Consider the following 21,506-nt stretch of genomic DNA (forward strand, 5'->3'; position numbering starts at 1 on the left):
AATACTTATGGTTCTATCATCCATCGTAGGGGTATTATTAAAATCACCACAAAGGAATGCATTTGAAGTCCATAAACGAGAAGAGATGTCTCGCCATAGAGCAGCCCTTTGCCCAGATACTGTATGGGCATAAAAACCTCCAAATTTATAAACCTGACTGTTCATCAGGCATTGAACTACCTTCCAGCGGCCCTGCGGATCATTGTACAAGAGGGCTGGCTGAAGCTCATGCCGAACCTGCATCAATAAACCTAAATAGCCTTGCAAACGAGCATATGCAATCCAATAACTGACAAAATAAGAACACTGACCAGCAAAGTCATGCTGATTGTGTTCTTGCAAAACTACTATATCTGCCCTACATGTATGTACATAGTGCCAGGTCAATCGCCTTTTGTCAAGGTTACATAACCCACGCACATTGTATGTAATGCATTTAATGGAACTGTGCATTAGAAATCATATGTACATCGGTGAGAGACACAAGGATCAAGTTGAGATGCCCATATGGACATCTCCATCCACCACATCCATGCTAGAACCCATTTGCTGAGTGAAAACAGGAGACTTGTCCATAGGATCTGCCTGGGAGGTAGAAGCCTCACCTAAAGCACATCCTTATAAGAATGCATCGCTTTTTCCCAAGCATCAATCAACGTGCGATTGTCATTGCAAGGAAGCTCCTTAAACGAGAGGAACATAATTACGGGAGGGGGTTGGAGTACGAATTTTCACTGTCTTTTTAGGCACCGCCCATGAGCTAACATCACCTGACCCAACATTCTTGCCTTTCCTTGCGTTTCATCAACAAATTGCGGATTTTTGTTTTTCCCTTTGTCTACATTGGGAATCACCTTCGTAGTAGAAACTCCATTCAATTTACCTTCACCAACAGATTTGCCTACAGGGGCAGGGATAGAAGCAGGAACAGCCGAAAGAGGAGGCTGTAGAACTGGTTCAGGACATTCAGATTGCATGTGACCAAATCTACCACATCGGAAACAGGAGTTTACAAATTTTCCCCATTTGAGTTTAAATGGACGCTTGCCAACCCATGGATCCCCTGAATCCACCATAATTCCATCCAAGGTATGCTTGTCCGTATCCCAAAGAATGCAAAACAATAGCTATCCCAAAGAATGCAAAACCTATTGGTATTCGATTTCGGAGGGCAAATTACCTTGCCAAGCTGAGCAGCCAGCAACGGAAGAAAATGCCTCCACGTGCGAGGGAAATCAAATATTTCCACCCACACTTAACATTTGTGACGAATAAGACTTTGATAGTCCTTCGTAAGTGACCACGGTAGAACATGAGTCATCTGTGTGCCAAAAAAAAGCGGAGACATCTCCAACAAAAGGTTTCTAGCTTCAATGTCTGCCAGTAAAACCTCATAGAAACCCTGAGCACCAAAATAAACGCCTCGGATAGCCTGGCGTTGAAGAAGGAAATCAATCCATTGTCCGACATCTTGCGCAATTGGCATTTTGCCCGGGAAAAACAAGATGACCGTATTGTTGGTGTATTGTGCTACCGGATCCATAAGGTCCTGTACTGGAATTCGCACCTCAAGAGCAGGTGCCTGAACGTTCCAAGGTTTACGGGCTTCTTCGAAGTGTTCATACAGAAAGCTTTTGATTTCAGAAGCACTCTCGAAAACGTTATCCATGGCTTTACGACGCTTAAAACCACAGTGAAACTCTGACATGCAGCAACAACTGGACCACGTCCCAAACCAAAACGAAAGATTTTTTGTATTTTGTTTTTTTATATATTCATAAAGACCGCAGAGGTATATACGTCAGCCACAGAAGATATACATGATGCAAGATAAAAGCCTGTACAAGTGCAAACTTTGCAAATTTTAGAGCTTGTAGAATCGGACTGTTACGAACTGCCTGTACAATTGCAAATTGTGCAAATTTTAGAGCATGTAAAATCGAATTGTTACGAACTGTAGTGACTGCATTGACTGTAGTACGCCTGGCGCTGAGGATGCAGCAGGTCGCAGAGGGCTGACAAGGGCGAGCCCATAGTAGGGTTAAGCTGCACAGGGACAGACTGCTGTAGGCGCGCGCGCACGCGCACACACACACACACACACACACACACACACACACACACACACACACACACACACACACACACACGCGCGCGCGCGCGCTTCTAACAGCAGCCTGCGGGCTCGTGACATGCAAGCAGAAAACAGCGCATTGCACGGAGAGGGTGCAGGCCAAACGCGCGAGGAGGGGCTGCCAAAGAACTTCCACACACACACGCACACACACACATACACACATTTTTTTGTAGTAATGTTAGATTGAATAACCAATGGGAAACCTGAAGACGAGGAAAACCCATAGAAATACTACAAACAAGAAATCAAAAACAGTCAAAGTAGAGTTCGTAATGACTAGCGGGGAGCTTGTCCAAGTCATAGGCAACTTGAAGAGATTGTCGGAGAGATGTCTTGAAGAAGGAAACATACTCCACTTGATTTTGTTGAAACATGAGGAAATTGCATGCTCTCCACACTGTCCACAACACCTAGAATCTAACCCAGCCAAAAAAGTATGCATACGGCCGAAGCACTCCAAAGATCCAGAAAGATCTACCGAAATGCAGGGGAAACGCGTGCGAAGGGCTGTAGATATGCAATCCACAAATTGTTGCGTACGAGAACAAGAACACAATAAATGTGGAATGTTCTCAATGGCTGCACCACAACGAATACATCGGGAAGAGGCCAATCTTTGGGATCGCAAAAATTTACCTAAGCCGTGCAGAACTCTAATGAAGCAGTTTCCTCCTTATGGACAGGAGGAGGGGAGTTGTCTGCTGCTCTAGGATAAGGCCAAGCCAACCTGACAATCCAGATAGCGTACAGAAGTCCCTGGGGGGATCCATATGAAGCCCTCACCCGGCCACCAATTAGGCATAGGTGCTCTGCCAACCCAATAATCCACCGTCTTCCTCCAGTTGATTAGTGCTCCTGATGCACAACAAAACACCTCCAGAGCCTGCTCACACGTGTGTAGATTGGCCTCATGGCCCTCAAGGTACATGGCTAAGTCGTAAGCAAACTCAGCGTCAAGTAGCTCTTCTCTCCTAATAGGAAGCTCTAAGCCATGCAAGCCAAGCTCCTGTGAAGGCAAAAATCTGCTCATTGCCTCACAATAGAAGAGAAAGAGGAAGGGGGCAAGAGGGCAACCCTTTGTAACCGAGTGCGTGAGCATGAAGTGCTCCCCTCTTCCCCTTGCCAAAAGCACCTGACTGTGTGCACATCTGTAGAGGGCTGACACACCTCTGATCCAAGCATCTGAGAACACCATCCTACGTATAGTGCTCTCCAAGAAATCCTAGTCAACTCTGTCGTAAGCCTTGTCAAAATCGAGGAGGAGTATCACAAGATCCTCTCCTCGAAGGCGTGCAACGGCGGACATCTCCTAGAAGGTGAAAATGTTGTCAAGGATACTACGCTCCTTAACAAGCAGAAAATCCTCTATGATGATTTGAAAGTACTAACAGGACTCTTAGGATTGTTTTGATACTACTCTGAGAGTATGGAGCCAGTTTGGTTTCTTGATTCACGGTTTTTGGAATTAGTAATTCGTTTTTTTAATAAGAATTGGTTACTTAAAATGTTTTCCAACCTTACCAACGATAAAAATGGCAGACTCTATAAAGCATAAACTTTTTTTAAACCTTAAAAATTATCAATTTTCGTACACCTAATGCCATTTGTATCAAAAGGGGTGATGGCCTTTTGATGGATATCATGATTTAAATTATATTTTACATGCTCGCCAAAACACCCTTTCAAATATAATAGGCAGTAGCTAATCTAATAATTTTTAACTAAGACAAGGATAACAACTAATAGGTTCTTTGACACCTGTCATACGTATCCAAGATAACAAAATCTGTTGTCTTGTTTATATGGATGCAAGTGAGAATTCTATTATTGTTAAAAGAGGGTCAATTTAGTTACAATCTAACGTTAAAGATGAAGACTTAATTCATCCATAGATTCAATTTCTACCTTAATGTATGGGATAATGGGAATGATTCCTCATTCTAATTATATTGTATAAAAATGATGTGCAAATACTTTCTTGTTGTTTAGAGCCAGTTGTCCTTTGAGCATGGTGTTCTATTGTGTATAAATATTATTTTGTTGTCTTTTGAACAGTGTTCTATTGTGTACAAGTATTATTTTAAATATATCAAAACAAACTCTTTTTTTTTTCCAATAATGCTGTATTGAATTACTAATGGGAAACCTCAAAGTGAGAAAAACCCATGAAGAAGTTACAAGTAGGAACCCGGAAATAGTCAAAGAAGAGCTCAAATGGTATAAAGCGAGCTCATTCAAGTCGTAGGCGTATTGAAGGGATTGCCAAAGAGAGCCTTTTAATACAACAAAACTAACACACCCACACACGCACACACATGCATATACATTTTGATATATAACATATCATGTATATATGTGTGTGTGCGTGTGTATATGCATGCCTATTAAAGTATGCGTGTGTGAGTTTGTCAGTGGTTTTATTAGGTTTCCAGTGTATATAGTGATGTGCTGTATCATAATAAATATTGTTTCCTGTAAGCTCATTCCTCCTCTACTTTGAAAGCTTGGCAACTTATTTCTATCATTTGGTCCACATTTTTAGAGTGTGTACAAACAGGCTCTCCAACAGTGTAGAGTTGGTCCCAAACAAAGCTCTAGCAGTGGAAGTAGGAACACATTGCAGATCGGCAGCAGATCTTCCTCTAGTCCAACAAACACACCTTTGATCAATGAACATGATGTGAGTTCAGAGCACGTCTTAGCTCTTTGAGATTCCAGTATATGGTTGTTGTGATGTTATCTTGGTGTATTATGTGTTTGAGATTAGACTAATGTGGACACCAAAAGTATGATGCAAAATGTCATGGCAATGTGCAAGATGGTTTCTACATGAGCTATTTTTGACTCAAAATTTGTATGTATTGTCAGGTTAAGTTTAAGATTGCACTCTGTCACTTGGCTGTAAATGATGCACGTTCTGCTCTTTCAGAGGTAAGAAGCTGGAATCTGCATCTATCTACAAACACTGGGCAACATTGTCCTTTTATTGGATGCTGAACTTACTTTTTTTCTGCTATGACAGATGGAAGGCATACCAGCCAAAGCGAGGACCCTTCGCATCACTTTGACCCAGGCTAGGCTTTATCGAATTACTGGTTATGAAAGAGCTGCAATTGCCTTCTATAAGGAGTGTCTAAGGTCTCGATTTGGGCTAAAACTTTAATGTTTTTGAGGAGCCACCTTCTCCAATAAGGTTACAACAATCCCATGGGGAATGTAACTGCAACTTTGATGATTGAATCGTTAATAATCACTTAAGGATCAGAAATAGAACATATTGCCACAGCTATCATTCTAGAACATTTTGCGTAGGGTGCTCGTCCAGGTTGCGTGGAAAATGGGCTGGTGTAAGTGAGATGTTTGATGATAGAGGAAGGGGTTTTTGAATGAACATGGCGCATATTTGAACTCTTACTCAAACCTCCTCTCGGTAAAAGAATGAAGAATTAAATTGCTCAATGTCATGATTATAAAACCATTGAAGGGGTTTTAAACCTGATTGTGTCTATGTGGGAGTATGAACTATATAGGAGCCTACCTCGGCCACCTACAGACATGCGTTGGGACGAACCCCCAAATCTGATAGCACCACCTAGCGGGGAGCTGGAGGCCAATGTCCAAAGATGTAGTTGAACAATTGGATGATTGTGCATCCCGTACAATGCGGCCTTGCACTCTCATGCTGGCTTAGCCTCCCAGGTTTTCCACTAGCACTTTAGTGGTGGTTATAAAAAATGAAGCTTGTGGTTTCACTTCCGGCTTTGTAATGTCTTCTTGAACACTGAACACCCATCTTGATAGGGTCCTAGACTAAATCTCCTATCCTATGACATGGACATCACATGCCCCCCCCGCCCCCCCCCATCCCCCCCTTGGCTCTCTCTTTTCCTTGGTCATTCAAGTGAGGGAACTAAGCTTTCAAGCTCTTCCGATTCACTCTCAAATAGAAAAATCTCTTATGTTGACCATTTTCTTTAATTAAGTACTCATCATGGCACCATGTTGATTGTAATGGGTGCGGTGATTCAAAACTGCTTTAGGCTCACAAGGAACATGCTTTGTTTGAATATTTTTCAATAATTCTTTTTGATATGCACAACGGTATCAATTCTGCGCTAATTTATCCTTGCGAATTGCGTGAAATGTTAGATGCATACCAACATCTAAAAGAAAAGCTAACTAATAATGCAACATAGCCCACCTTTTTTTAAAGAAAATTGGGGATCAAGAAAGGACCACAAAATCTCGCCAAAAGCTTATTTTTCTGTTTTTGTTCTCATAGCCTTGGGGAGGTTGGGAAACTCATTGTTCAAGTTTCCAACATCAAGAGTTTGTGTTTCTTAACAATAGTCCAGATTAAATGGTAATATCTTTATCTTCTCTCTTTAGCGTGACTCATTTGGTCTTTGGTTTCACCCAAGCCTATATGCGAGTCACATCCCAGCTTGACCTCGTTCCATTTCTTGTCACATAGCCTTTGAAGAGAGAGAGAAATTTGTTGAGATTTCATCCATAGACAAGGCATTTACCACAAAGATCTGCCCGAGTGTAGTGACAACTCAATTGCTTGATCCTTCCCTTTATAGGATTCTGAAATTAAATTCCTGCGTCAACTTGAAAGTGGCTTGCACTCCAAAGAAAGGCAGTAAAGAACTGAACAGACTTGAAACACAAACATTGCATGAAAGAACACTTTCAAGCGAGGCGGCCAAGTTCCACTTTGAGATCTGTTCACCCATAAGGCAAGCGCCCGTGGCAGTATTTCTTTATTGTATTGATATTCAAGAATCATAGTACTCTGCTCTCTACTCAGAGAGTCCAATGCAATAGGTGCGCTGGCCTCTGTTTTATAGCTTCTATTGCTCAAAAGAAACAAATTAAAAGCAATAACGAAAAATACCTTATCAACCATAGAAACTTGTGCTCATAGTGTAACTGGATATAGTTCTCAAAAGAACAATCAAGTGACGCTTTGATACCACCAAAACCAGTTGGAACTTAATGAGCAGTGATAATACTGAATCATAGTTACCATGAACGGGAAACCGGAACGGGAACGCGGAACGGCAACTGCCACAAAATGCCATTCCCTGTTACGGGTACTCACGTTTGAAACACGGAACGGGGATTCGGAACGGGAACTTGGAATGGGAACGGGGAACGGAGACCTGAAAATGGCCATTCCCTGTTACTATGGTAACAATACCAAAACTACCATTGTCTTTTGTTGTCTAATGTATAGCTATTCTATTGCTCTAGCCTTTTCTCGATTACAAAAACTGGTTAAACTGGTTACGTCAAATTTTTCCTTGAGTAAGGGAATTTTCTATATGTTGGCATGCATATTTACCTGGGGTTTTTCTTATGTTGCGTCATGCACTTGTTGGCATCGTTAGTATGCATATGTATTTCTTACCGATATTCTTGCATTGTATGCCCTAATGAACCCACTATGGCTCTACCCGTTCAATAGCCAAATTGGGCTTCTTATACTTCCAATTGATGTTAGGATCATTAACTTATGCCACGGACGAGCTAGTGTCCAAGGCTGCTGAGAAAGAAGTTAAAAAGAAAGAAGAAATCCAAGAAATTGGTGTAGAAGAAGAAATCCACAATCTCTCAGGTGTCTGCCGAGCAGAAGGCGGAATACTACAAGCAAGGAAAGTGGTTCGAGTGTGGTGAAGCGGGGCATATCTTAGCGAAATGCCATACAAGATAGAAGAAGCTTGAGAACAAACCAGAAACTTCTCTAAAGTGGTAGTGGAAAGAGCTAAGACCGTACTTGTATCAGATTTTATGGCGATGCTTGAGGACCCCAAGGATGCGAGTACAAAGCGTTGCAGGGTGTGGGACAGAGTACAAGATTAGGAAGGCCTAATTTTCTTTGAGAGCGGAGCCAATGCCAACTTTATTTCGAGCAAAAAATCTTCTACAGGTTCTTTTGACCGGGAGCCTTCAATTCTTCCTCCTCGACCGGCCTTTCGTCATTCAATCATTCATTAACTTGATCCCCTTCAGATTTAGTATCAGATTCTTGGCTAGAATCTCTTTGCTTCGTTTCCAACTTGATCCTCTTCAGATTTTGTATCAGATTCTTGGTTAAAATCTCTCTGCTCCGTTTCCGAGTCTCTCTCGTCGTCACAGTCAAATTCTTTGTTGAAATCCATGATGTGTGCTGCTTAAAGTCTGATCAGATCCTTCGTAGAAGAAGAATTGGCTGAAGCTCTGATGCCACTATATCTGGCAAGCCACTGGCGTGGCGTTGAATCAACAATATACACATGTCGGAACTTTAAAATTGTTAATACTTTAAGTGCAAAACAACTTGAGTCGAGACACAATATACCAAAATTCTCTTATGAGATGCACTGGCTGCTAAGCCGTGCGCCCCTATTGGTACTTCTTTTATATTAATAAGTCACAGAGTACAACTGCCAGGGAGTCCACTTTGCAATCGTGGAACCATGCATTGATCTGCCGGAGACACTTTTATAGGAACTGAGGCCAAATAAGCAGATAAAAAAATTGGCGCCCCAAAAGCAAGTTTTGCTAAAAAACTTAGTATCCCAAAAGGTCTTGCAAGTCAACTGCTCAAAAGCTGCCCCCAAAATAACTGGCTGTATTGCCACTATAGGAGCTTGCAATTTGCGGTGCGAATCTTGATAGGTTTTACGACGGCATTTTCGGATGCTTTTCTCCGTCAGTTCATGCTAGTTTGCCACATCATCACTTTGTGATAAACTGCATAGTTCGGCTCTCCATCACCTTGGAGGACTCTTAGCTACTAACAAGACACCATTTGCTGGTACTCCATGCAGTCTATTGGTGATTGCAGCAGCATATGGTAGCTTCTATAGTGCAAATTAATGAGTCTGGCTTTCCTTGTTATGGAGGAGCTTTTGGTGCAGACTGCTTAGTTTGGCCTTGAGTTTTTGTGGATTAGCTGCTTGGCCATGTTGAATTGCGGCTTCTTCCTCTTTTCTTCAAATGAGTGATAGCCAAAGTTCCCTTTGGATTGTTTTCGGACTGGATTTTTGCAAGCTAATCGGCACTCCTTTACGACCGAATGGTCTATCGTAGAAGTATTTTTTACAATCAATTTAGGACCTATCTCTGGGAGCAATACCTTTCATTTGTACAGTCAGAGTGTAGCAGCTCTATACATTGCTTGACGGCATGTTACATCTCTTGGTGGTTGTGATTCCGTAGACTGTCGCTTTTGTCCTTCAATGGGCATCGCAATAGAAGTCTTCATTTTGTCTCCACATCTTCGGCTTTTGACAATTTGTTCATCATCAATTGCTTAGAGGGGGAATCCTGTTGCCCTTCACCTTGTTCTAGGGCATACTTGGATGGACAATGCGTCTCCCGGAATGGCCACCCACTGCATAGCATTTAGGCTGCATCTTTGTCTAGCCACCCACTCTTTAGCCGGCCACCCATTTTATGTCAAGAGCCTATTGGGGCAAACCTTCTATGACCAATCCCTAAAGCTAAACATACTAGCATGCACCCCTATGTGCATGGACACAACCTCCTCCATAGGAGTCGCTAACACATGCTTCTCATGCCATGAGCTACATGCTACATGGTGTAGCCCACATGCTACTTGCATCTTTCCATTTGTGGTGCATGTCCCTCTTGCCTTAATTTCCGCCTTTCATCATTCAGCTTGTATAAGGCCACTATGCTAAACTTGTACTCTCTCTCTTATTCTAATCAAGCAAGCAGGTTCATTTCATTGTATTGAGTACACTATCTCTAATCTACTCATTTCTTAATTTTATGATGCTCTCACAATAATGAATGCCTCATTGGTCTATCCACCATAAGCATTACATAGCCCATTTTTTCCCATCTATTTCTTAGGTTCCCCTACTTAATTTTTTCAAGGTTTGTTGGGTGATTTGCCCTACCTACACTTCGGTCCTCTAACCTCTATATAGGTAAAGACACGTGCTAGGCTAGGAGTAGTCTGTCAGGTGTATCAATTGCCTATTGGCTCTCTTTGTCAGCTTTGTCTCACATCGTTGGCATCTCTCTCTCTCTCTCTCTCTCTCTCTCTCTCTCTCTCTCTCTCTCTCTCCATCCATCAACCTTGGAAAAACTTAGGTGATGATATTCAATGCTACAACGCAGTGGGTCAGGAGATTAGCACCTAGTTTTACATATGAACATGAGGTAGTGGAGTATGTAAACTATTATGCATTGTATTCAGTGGGCTTGCTTTCTCTATGAGGGGTGTTGTAGAGGCGAGATTGATGAGGCGGTATGCAGCATTAGGAGGACCAGAGAGGATATGTTCAGAGGTGCAATTTCAAGCAAGGTTGCATTAGTACGTACATATTGATCCGAATCGTACGATACATCCGTACGATACAGAATAGTACGCACGGATTCGTGTAGTAAGCAATTCCCCCCCCCCCCCCCCCCCCCCCCCCCCCCCCCCCCCCTTCTTTTCCTTGTGGGTTGGCTAGGTGGTTTCTATGACTAGGAAAATCACAAAAATACCTCATTCAAGTCAAGCACAACCATAAAACAACCCACTCCCTATCACCTCTCCTTAGGAGATACCGAGATCAAGAAGACAATTCAGAGACATGCCCATACTCTAATGAATGTTCTCCAAACTCATGGAAAAAAAACCCTTACAGGCTATGATAATTACATAGTTATCTATGGAGTAGGGTCATTTTAGACATTCTGTAATGGATACATGATTCATATGTATGTCATATGTAGAATTTATGTTTTTTAAAAGGAGAAGTACTGTTACGTACATTAAAACTTTTTCAGTACAAAGGTAGGTACCTTACGTATTGAATCCGAACCGTATCTTACGTACCTTTCCACCTTGGTTTCAAGAGCCATGCACTAAGTTGTAGCTAATTTACACTTTGGTCACTTCTGCCGTGATTTGTGGAGTGCAAACATGGGGGTCTAGCCTGGTTCATGACACTGGATCAGGGCTCACATATGATGGATGGAGATCCATGGCGAGACCATTTGTATCCATGATCTCCAGGTTGACCTGGCCAAAGCCTCGGTACACCACCGAGTGTAGTGGAGGCTCTTGCTAGATTAGTGTGTGTCATTCATAACACATGGGAGCTGCCACTCGACACATATGCACGACTAGCGCTTGAGTCATTGCGACAATTGGCCAGTGAGGGTGATACTTGACGTTAGTTTGACAGATATCAGCTTGGTTTGAGCTACATGGATTTAGTATGGATAGGTTGCCTGCTTTTGAGCATTCCGTGGATGCACCATCCCTCACCCTCACACATTCTACTTGATACTAGGAGGACTTGACTCTCTCCGTCACATGAATTGGGAACAAAGATGGCTTTTTATGGAGGCCATCTTCTTCGCGCGACAAATGATGGGTTTATAAATGCCCCAAGTACATGGACACCCACCTCTCTCATGGCATTATATGTGGTATTGATTAGCTACGCACCTCATCTCACTAGTTTGAGATAGATTGACCGATACAGAGGTATACCCCTTGAAGAGAGCTTATGCGCGATTTGCAAGAGAGATTCAGAGATAGAGGAGCACTATATCTGCCAATGCATAGCATACTGTGAGATCCACGGGCGTTTTTTTTGCTTATTCAGAGAGAGCTTCAGCCCCTTATACTGCATCATGAATTAGTATGATGAAAAATGCCTAGGTCTCTGTAGCGAGGAAAAGGTGTCGTGCTCTCTAGAGTGGGTGCTCCTCAGTGCAGTATGCAAGAAACCTCACTTCAACAGAAGAAACATCACACACATGACTCAAACACAGAAGTGGAATATGACTCAAGAGACGACACGACTCAAAACACAGCTGCAGACTCAACTCAATGGAACTCGACAAGCTCAAAGAACCATACAACTCTGGGTGGCAGCACACATAGCTCCAAGCTCAAGACTCAAGGTACAATGGGGGTATCGAGGCTCCAATGTGCAGGGAGAGTGTCAGTGCCGTGGAGAACTCTAGACTCAGGACTAGAGACTAGACGCTAGACCATACAAAGTGGATCGAAACCAACTACTGACATATACAAACATGAAGAGCCACCAATGGTTGCAAAATATCCACTCTAGCTAAGTCTATCTTGGGACTGTGGTGGTGGTGGTGGTGGTGCGCTCGCCACGGTGTCGACAAGACCACCACCCGTATCTTTGCCACGTGTCACTGACCAGGCAAGAGTCTGTCCAGTGGGAAACACAGTCCAATTGTAACTAACTGCGTGTCCCGCCAGTGACACTGTAGCCCTGCGACAGGTTGCCCGCCACAAGACCACTCATCGTCTCGGTGAGAGAAACAACTGAACTGCAAAAAGAAACAACAATGCACTGCATATGTACAAAAGAAATCTGCAGAGCAATCGGGTCCTTCACCCAAGGGAGAGAGTCCTCACCACAGCTGTGCCTGAAGTATCGCCCTCTGGTGGGGGAGCCATCAAATCAATGGTTGAAGTCTGCTGGACTCTACTCTGAACAAACTGGCTCCCAAGTAATGGAGCTACCACCTGCTGTTGTGCGGAAGGAAGCACCTGGCCTGAAATTTACTCAGGCCGTCTACTAACACACCCATGGCGGTGTGTATCAGCAAGGCCATCGCAAGAAACGCTCTGTGTCGGCTGTATCTGTGGCGTGGGAGTTGGTTGCTGAAACCCCTGAGGGTAGAACTGGAACTGCTGAGGCTATGCATATCCTACAGGAGTCCGTGTAGAGGGTCTCATAAAATGTGTAGACCTACCTAGCTGTGCATACCCAATAGGAGTCTGTACTTGTATCCCCTGCCCTGTCCATCTATATCCCACTGAAATCCCATGTCGCCGCGGAATAGCATCTCTTGAAACCCTTGCACCTGAGCTTGGAGGGTCGTTGATGATTTTAGACTTCTTGTGCAATGCTTGTTGCAAGGCAAAAATCGTAGCATCTCTATCTGTGATTTCACTCTTTGCGATACGTAAGACCCTTCCATAGCTGCATAAGTGGTTGAGTGGCGCTGGTGAGTAGCTGCCAACCTCTGCTCCTAGCTCAATGGTAGCGATAGCGTGCCTGGACTCCTGCAGTATCTCCTTAGAGAGCTGAAAAAGCGAGTTAGAGGTCTCTGCCGAGGATCCTGTAGCGGTGTCCGGTGGGACAGGGCTCCCTGGTGGTACAACTGATGAACTGGTAGGATGGCTAGTAGGTCCAGCTGAGATAGGTGGAGTGTGTGTAATTGAGATGGGTATAGGTGAAGAGACAACTGAAGTCGGTGTGTGGGAGTTCGGGATGTTGGAGGTAATCACTGTGGTAGGAGTGAAAATGGTAGAAGTAAGGAGAGGGACACACATTGGAGAAACTGTGGCTGGGACATGCATAGTGTGAGCTGAAATACCCGAGCATACCGCCGACTCAATAGAACAAGTAGCGGGAGTAGATAATGAGCGTCGGATAGGGTGTTTCACTCGAAGTTGCTGACTTTCTGATAGTGGCAATGATATTAGTGATGCTGCTGTGTCCTTCACCACTATACCTCTTTTCTTCTTTTTCTTCTTCAGTAGACTCACTGTATGCACAATAGATTTCTCTTTTGCTGTGGATTGCATACACTGTATATCGGCATGCACATCCCTAGGGCTCACATGAATGTTAATGACACAAGCCAACATAGGAGCTGCGAAGCACTGAAAGCTCGACTGTACTGACTGTACATGTGCTCGAAATCGTTTGGCCCGGGTCTATAAAGATGTGTACAGAATTTGGTGAAATCCACAAGGTATACCCAAACACACGTAATCTATCATAAGTTGGCTTCTTGCCAATCCACATCTCATGCAAAATCTTGAAATCCAACGAAGTACTAGGTGATCTATTTATGATGTGTACAACTATCATACAGCCTCTTCCCAAAGCTCAGGAGGTAAATTTTCCATAGATAGCATGGCGGTGACTCTTTCTTCATACGCTCATCAATGCCATTCTGAGTAGGTGTGTATGGTGTAGTAAACTATCACAGAATCCCTTGTTTACTACATAAATTCTTGAACTTTGTGGAGACATACTCTCCGTTCGAAAAGCTTTTAGCTTTCTACCAGATTGGTTCTCAACCATGGTTAAGAATTTTTGAAATGTAGCAAACACTTTGTATTTTCCCTTCAAGAGGTAGACCCACACCTTTCGAGTAGAGTCATCTATGAATGTCAGAAAATATAGAGCTCCCTCTAGAGATTTGTGTGGCATAGGCCCACATAAATGGCTATGAACCAAGTCTAGAGGGTTTCCCAGCTCTCAATGTCATGGCGAGGAAGTTTGCCTAGTTTGCTTTCCATAGATGAAATGCTCACATAAATTGAAATCGGAATAGTTTTAACATAGGTAAGTAGCCCAAACGTTGAAGGGTAGCACTAGTGATCCTTTCATTAGTTTTGGCTTACAAAGATGGCGATCATGCCATGCCTTGCAACGAAGCTGCTCTGCTTGCAGCGCATACGAAGCTACCCTACGGCTTTCATCCAACATGGAGAGACGAGACAGATTGGCATAGGCAATCCTTGCTTTGACACGGAGACTGTCCACCCTAGCGGAGCCGAAGTTGAATTCAAAGGGGTGATTGCTTCTAACCCAAGAGCCATTTGAAAAGGAGTGTAGTTCATAGTTGCTTTGTTGGAAGTGCGATACGCCCAAATAGTGCTGAAGATTGCTTGAGCCCAAGAAGCTGGATGCTGATGACAAGCCTTGCGAAGTAGAGCAATGAGAACTGTGTTGGTGCTCTCTGCATGCCCATTTTCTCTGGGATAGTAAGAGCATGACTTGCGATGGAAGATTTTGTAGTTGCCTAGTAATGTGGTGATCAAATCATTGACAAAATGGCTGTCCCTGTCACTGGTAATCTCTAAGGGACACCCAAACCTACATAATATATTCTCATACAAGAACTTCGCTATTGTAGAGCTAGTGCAATCAATCGTCGCTAGAACCTCTGCCCCATTTAGTGACATAATCTGTAGCCACAAGCAAATACTACACCTTTAGGATTGATGGGAGGAGGCAACCTCAATATAGCTATTATCTTCTCTGGTATGGCACTAAGCCTTTAGCAGATACCACATGGCCCAACATGTACCTTAAGTGACCAAAAAGTGACATTTGTTTGGATTGAGCTTCAAACATGCCTCCTTGCACCTGAGGAAGACGACAGAGAGCTGGGCGAGCTGTTCCTTTAGATTCTCCAGTGAGGTTGAACATTGAGCACCCGAGAAGGTTGAAAAATCGTCCATGAAGATGCGAATATGATTTGTAAGCAAAGGACAAAAGATGAGATATACTGTGCGATTGAAAGAGGGCGGAGCATTTTTTAGCCCAAATGACATTTTGGTGTAAATGAAAATGCCCCATGGAGTCACAAAAGCCGTTTTGATTTGATCAACCGGATGAATGCCTAACTGATTGTAACCACTAAAGCCATCCATGACACTGTACAGTACGTGCCCTGCTACATCTTCAAGCACACGCTCAATGAAGGGGGTGGGGAAACCATCTGGGATAGTTACCTTGTTCAGCGCGCAGTGGTCGACCCACACACGGATTTTATTTGATTGCTTTTTAGGCACAATGACCATGGGTGATAACTACTCAGAGTGCTCCACTGGCACAATGATCCCTGCTTCTTGCATCTTTTGTAGCTCTTTCTTGACAGCTTCGGTATACTTCGGGATGAGCTTGTAAGCCGGGCCTCTAACTGGCTTGGCCCCTTCAACCACAGGGATAGTATGGACACCTAGTTCTGGTGGGATTCCTTCCAAATCCTTGTAAGACCAGGCAAAAACATCTTTAAAGGAGTGCATAAATGAGACTACCTGATCGAGTAGCGCGGGATGATCCCATAACCAAGAGGCTAGGAGGATGTGTTGAGGGTCGTCAGGGTCGCCTAGATTGACTTCTTTGTCCGGGTCCGAAGGTGTCGCTGGTTAGGGTGCATCAGAGGATGAAGATTGAGCCGCTGCTTGTAGCTTTGAAACATCATGGGCCAGTGTCTAATCTATGTGAAAATCAGCATACTCTTCCTGTAACCAGCCTTGCTGAAGCTCCTCGAAGGGTAAATCCTCAGACATAGAAGGGGGCCTTGATGCGGTTGAAGAATTGGGTATAGAGGAGGATAAGGGAAGATGTGAGGCGGTGGTGAACTCCTGCAAAGGAGATTTCTTTCCCCTTCTGTGGTGTGTTATAGGTTCACCAAGACAGATGGCTTCCAGTGAGGGCCCATAGAAGTATGGTCCTCAGTGACTGTCTCACTTGCATCTGTAGGGTGTGGCTCACTGATCGCAGCTAGAGGAGCAGGGAAAGAGGGTGGATACTCAAGCAATGGTTGAGTAGAGACCACATAGCATGGCAGCGATGTGGTAGCCTCCAACCATTGCAGAAGATCTTCGTCGGACCCATCTGGTGTGGTAGATTGATCTATGTCGGGCTTGGACTCCACTGACAAAGAATTATGATGAACCACCGGATCCATACCTCCTTCAAGTCGAATTGGTTGCATTGGGAGCTAGGAGTATGAATCCACATGGCGTTTGTTTTCCGATCGTGAAGTGCCTTTGTGTGCCACAACCATGGTCTACCGATGAGCAAGGGAAAACCTCCCTCGACCTCGGGAAGACGAACCACAACAAAATCCAAGTTGAACATGAAGTCATGTACCTGTATAGGCACCTTGTCTACTATGCCCACTGGGTAGACTGTCCTCTGGTCAGCCAATGTAACTGTGAAGAGGGTAGGGCGGGTAGGTTGCTGAGCTAACGCCATCATAGTGAACTCTGGCATCCGATGGATGCTAGATCCACCATCGACAATGACACCGGAGAATTGACGCCCATGAGTAGATACAGTGAGACGAGGACTCTTGTAATCAGTGAAGGGAGCGGCGGATAGGAAATCATGTAGGACTCTGAGGGCTGAACAGGGAGGTGCCCGCCACTAGGTTGTGCACCTGGGTACAGAGTGAATGACTGTAAGGGTGTCACTTCTTAGATTTACATCGAGGCGGAGCATGTCATAAAGTGACACTTGCTGAAGTGTTCTTTAAGATGGCTTCTCCTGTCGGCCTGGTGCTTTTGATTTGGGCTTCCTTTGGAATTTTGATCTGTTGCAAATTAGCCACTGCTTCCAAAAAGGCCCCATCAATATCAGTTTGCATGGAGGGAGGGCGTCTTTTAGCACTATTGAATTGCTCACCAATTGGGTCAGGTGTACTAGGAGGGGGAAGTGGAGGTGGACGAGATGGACTTGTTGGCAAGCTGAGACTAAGAGCTGCTCTTTGTGCCCGAGTGAGGACGTCAACAAGCTCCCCCACTTGTTGTGGCCTAACTGCATCAGTAGCAGGTGATGGCTGAGGGTTGGTGTTCATTGCGATCAGATTGGTCTTCGGGAATGTGAATTCTTGTTGGTTCTGAGTTGAGCCTGAAGACGAGGATGCCCTTTGCTTGGGACAATCCTTACTGTAGTGGTCCTTAGACTGAGGGCAATGACGGCAAGGAGGAGACCCTTCAGGTAAAGGACATTTACTTCGGAAATGCCCATATTCTCGGCATCTGTAACATAAGATGGGCGGATTTGATGCACAAAACGGGGGACGAGGTGGTCTCTGCTCCTGTAGCATGGAGTTGGAGGTTGAGGTGTAGAAGCTTTGAGGGGCTGAGGGAGCATGAGTATGATAAAAACTTTGAGACGGATAGTACTTGGACAGTAGGGGTATTTAGCAAAGGTGGCATGTAGTTTGGATGGCCATAGGGGGAAACCATGTTGGATGTTGGTGCTAACCCCTGTTGGAGAGTAGGACCGAGACTTTGTTGTATTTGCTACAATCCCTTGATATAGTAGCAATCCTTGTCTTCATGTCCAAAATTTTCGCAATAGTGGCTATAAGCGCGAAGAAGGCAGTCCTGTGGAGGGTGTCCTGGAGAGCGGCATGAGCTACACCATACCATAGCCTTAGACTCCCGTTGAGACCTAAGCTCTTCTAGCTCTCTCTTGATTTGATCCAAAGCCTCGTGATGTGGGGACTTCTCTTGTTTAAGAGAGATTGATTTGTCCTCCTGAAGAGCGCGCTCTAACTTTAGGGCTTCAAGTTCCCTACGTCAGATGGACTTTCCAAGAGTACAAAGGTAGTCTCGACGTGAGAAGAGTCGGTAAACAGCTTCCTTGCCCCCTCTATCCTAGTAGTAGCAACAACAAACTCCTCCAGGTTGGAGTCAGGTCGGAAATGCTCTTTGAGTTTTTGCTGAGAAGTCTTTGGAAGAGCCTTCTCTACCCATTTCTTGACCATAAACTCACCTGGTTGCTTGCTGAGGAAGCTTGTCTACCAGAGACTTTGTTTTGGTCATGAGTTTTGTAAAAGTCTCTTGGGGCTGAAGGATCAGGTTGGCCAACTCATCCAGAACCTTTTCTTATAAGTCCCCTGGTGTGAAAGCTTCACAAAATTTTTCTCTTAATGTGGCCCAAGTAGTAAATTGGTTTTCAGCAAACTGACTGTACGGTGTACCACTTGTCTGCTAAGCCATCAAGGTAGATGGGAAGAGTACTAAGTAGGCATCTTCTCGGTTGAGGCCACGACCTCTGCAGAGAAAGACAAACCTCCGGGCATGGTCGTCGGCATCCTTTGTGGAGAGACCCTTGAAAATCGGAAACTTAATATTCACCTTAGCTAGAATGCTTGTGAGCTCCTCCATGGCGCTCTGTGCAGGAGCTTGTTGCACTGGAGCTTGCTGTAACACGGGGGATGAGAAGTTTATTGATGGGAGAGGTGTAGAATTGGTTGAGGGGAAGGTAGGGGTAATGGGGCTGGTGGACTTCTGCTTGGCAAGAAGGGTTAACGCTTCCTGTGGTAGTACTTCAAAGGACTTAGTAGTGGGCTTTGTCGCTCTTTTGACTGCCTTGTATGTGTCATGTAGTAGCCAACAATCCACCCAAGCTTTGGGCACGAAGACCTTTAACTTACTGAACACTGGTCCAGACTCCTGTAGACCAGGGCGAGTGACTAGACCTCTTGGCTAGTCGTGGATGAGAGAGGACTAGACCAAGCCGAGAGACTACTGGACCAGGACGAGAGACTAGACAAGCAGGTCTAGACGAGCAGGTTGAAAACTAAGCAGGTCGAGGGAAAACTAGACGAGACCAAGCTGAAGCAGGCCCAGACCTGTGCAAACCAATCAAAACCAAGTAGCTCCTCGACTCGACTTTCGACGGAGTGAGAGTTCGGTTGAGATCCCACCGGGCGTGGCAGAAATGAGAGCATCTGTAGCGAGGAAAAAGTGTCGTGCTCTCTAGAGTGGGTGCTCCTCCGTGCAGTATGCATGAAACCTCACTTCAATAGAAGAACATCACACAGGAACATGACTGAAACACACATGGAATATGACTCAAGACACGACACGACTCAAAACACAACTGCAGACTCAATTCAATGGAACTCAACAAGCTCAAAGAACCATACAACTCTGGCTGGCAGCACACACAACTCCAAGCTCAAGACTCAAGGTACAATGGGGATGTGGAGGTTCCAATGTGCAGGGAAGTGCCAGTGTCTTGTAGAACTCTAGACTCAGGACTCGAGACTAGACGCTAACCATACAAAGTGGATCGAAACCAACTATTGATATATACAAACATGAAGAGCCACCAACGGCTACAAAATATCCACTCTAGCTAAGTCTATCTCTGAACTGTGGTGGTGCGCTGGCCACGATGTCGACTGCACCCGTATCCCTGCCACGTGTCACCGGCCAGGTGAGAGTGAAACCCAGCCCAACTATAACTAACTGCTTGTCCCGCCAGTGACAATGTAGCCTTGCTACAGTCTCTTCTTGCCAGAGATCCGTAGACTGATAGAGACTACCCTTAGGAGCAAAGGACCTACACATAGAGGATCTATACAGAGGGAGATCACTACTTTTTATAGAGGGACTACTCGGGATGGCCCATCACAGGTTACCCAATCACACCCTCGTCGGGGCATTCTTCCTGATCGAGCTACCCACCTTGGCCGTTCGTGACGCCCGTGGATGTGAGGATCTTATAGTGTAGATGTTGTCGACGTCGTAGGTTACGGAGCATTATTGAGCGACACCAAGACCACCCCCCCCCCCCCCCCCCCCCCGAGTGCTGCCATGGAGGACATTGAGGCCATACTGTAGAGACTCATGGGAGAGTTCATGGGATGATCAACATTGTCTACTTTCTCCATTGTGCACCTCATTAGCCCACATGTGATTGTACCCCTCCCCATATGTTTTGAGCTGGTGAATTATGTGATGATGATGAGGATGTAGGTTAGGCTTACATACCTACGCACTTTAGGTACCCGCATTTAGAGGACTAGAGAGGATATATTTACACGTGCAGTTATAGGAGCCACACACTAACCTGTGGATATTTGATACTTTGGTCACTTCTACCATGTTTTATGGAGTGCATATATGGGGCCTAGCCTGGATCATTATAATAGATCAAGGCGCACATATGATGGATGGAGATTGATGGAGAGACCACTTGCATCCATGATCTCTAGGCTGATCCGGGAGAAATCGTTGGTGCCAAATGAGATTATTAGAGTTGAGATGAGTGCACCATCAATCGTAGTGGAGACTCTTGCTAGATCAGTGGTTTTCATTCATAGCACATGGGAACTCCCACATGACAAAAACGCATGACGAACGCTTGAGTGATTGCTAGAGTTGGCGATTCAGGGTGATACTTCACGTTGGCTTGAAATAATATTATCTTGGTTTGAGCTACATGGATGTAGTATGGACAGGGTGCCCCCTTTTAAGTATTCCGTGGATGCACCATCCCTCACCCTCACACATTTAGCAGGATTATCAGACATGATATTATCTTGGTTTGAGCTACATGGATGTAGTATGGACAGGGTGCCCCCTTTTAAGTATTCCGTGGATGCACCATCCCTCACCCTCACACATTTAGCAGAATTATGAGACATGATCTTGGTCGGCTGGATACTAGGAGGACTTCGCTATCTCCGTCACATGAGTTGGAGACGAAGAGTGGCTTTTTATTGAGACCATCTTCTTTGCACAACAGTTGATGGGTTTATCTCATACCCCAAGTATATGAACACCCACCTATCTCATGGCATTAAATGTGTTATTAGGCAGTTATGCACCTTATCTCACCAGTTGGAGATAGAGACCAGCCAATATAGAGGTATATCCTCAGAGGAGAGGACATGCCAGGTTTTCTAGAGTGAGCCAAAGACAAAGGAGCATTATATCTCTGCCAGTGCACAACACAAGATGAGATCTGTAGGCGCTTTCATTGCTTATTCAGGGAGGGCTTTGCCCCCTTAGCCTGTAGCATGGATTACTATGACC

General features: G+C 44.7%; 1 protein-coding gene across 4 annotated transcripts in view; it reads left to right on the plus strand.

Annotated features, from left to right (window-relative positions):
- The window catches only part of APC7 (tetratricopeptide repeat (TPR)-containing protein), a 196,991-nt gene that overhangs the window by 68,161 nt on the left and 107,324 nt on the right, over nucleotides 1–21,506 (plus strand). For 3 of the 4 annotated variants that reach the window (XM_086530011.1, XM_086530012.1, XM_086530009.1), the window contains exons 4-6: nucleotides 4,680–4,817; nucleotides 5,006–5,068; nucleotides 5,160–5,275. In XM_086530011.1, the coding sequence (XP_086386137.1) occupies nucleotides 4,680–4,817; nucleotides 5,006–5,068; nucleotides 5,160–5,275 (317 nt within the window). The remainder of the gene's footprint in view (nucleotides 1–4,679; nucleotides 4,818–5,005; nucleotides 5,069–5,159; nucleotides 5,276–21,506) is intronic. The other variant, XM_086530010.1, reaches the window with a different exon arrangement.

This window comes from Adiantum capillus-veneris, chromosome 15 (genome assembly GCF_014529385.1).
Source record: "Adiantum capillus-veneris isolate H3 chromosome 15, ASM1452938v2, whole genome shotgun sequence".
In the NCBI taxonomy this organism is placed as follows: domain Eukaryota; kingdom Viridiplantae; phylum Streptophyta; class Polypodiopsida; order Polypodiales; family Pteridaceae; genus Adiantum; species Adiantum capillus-veneris.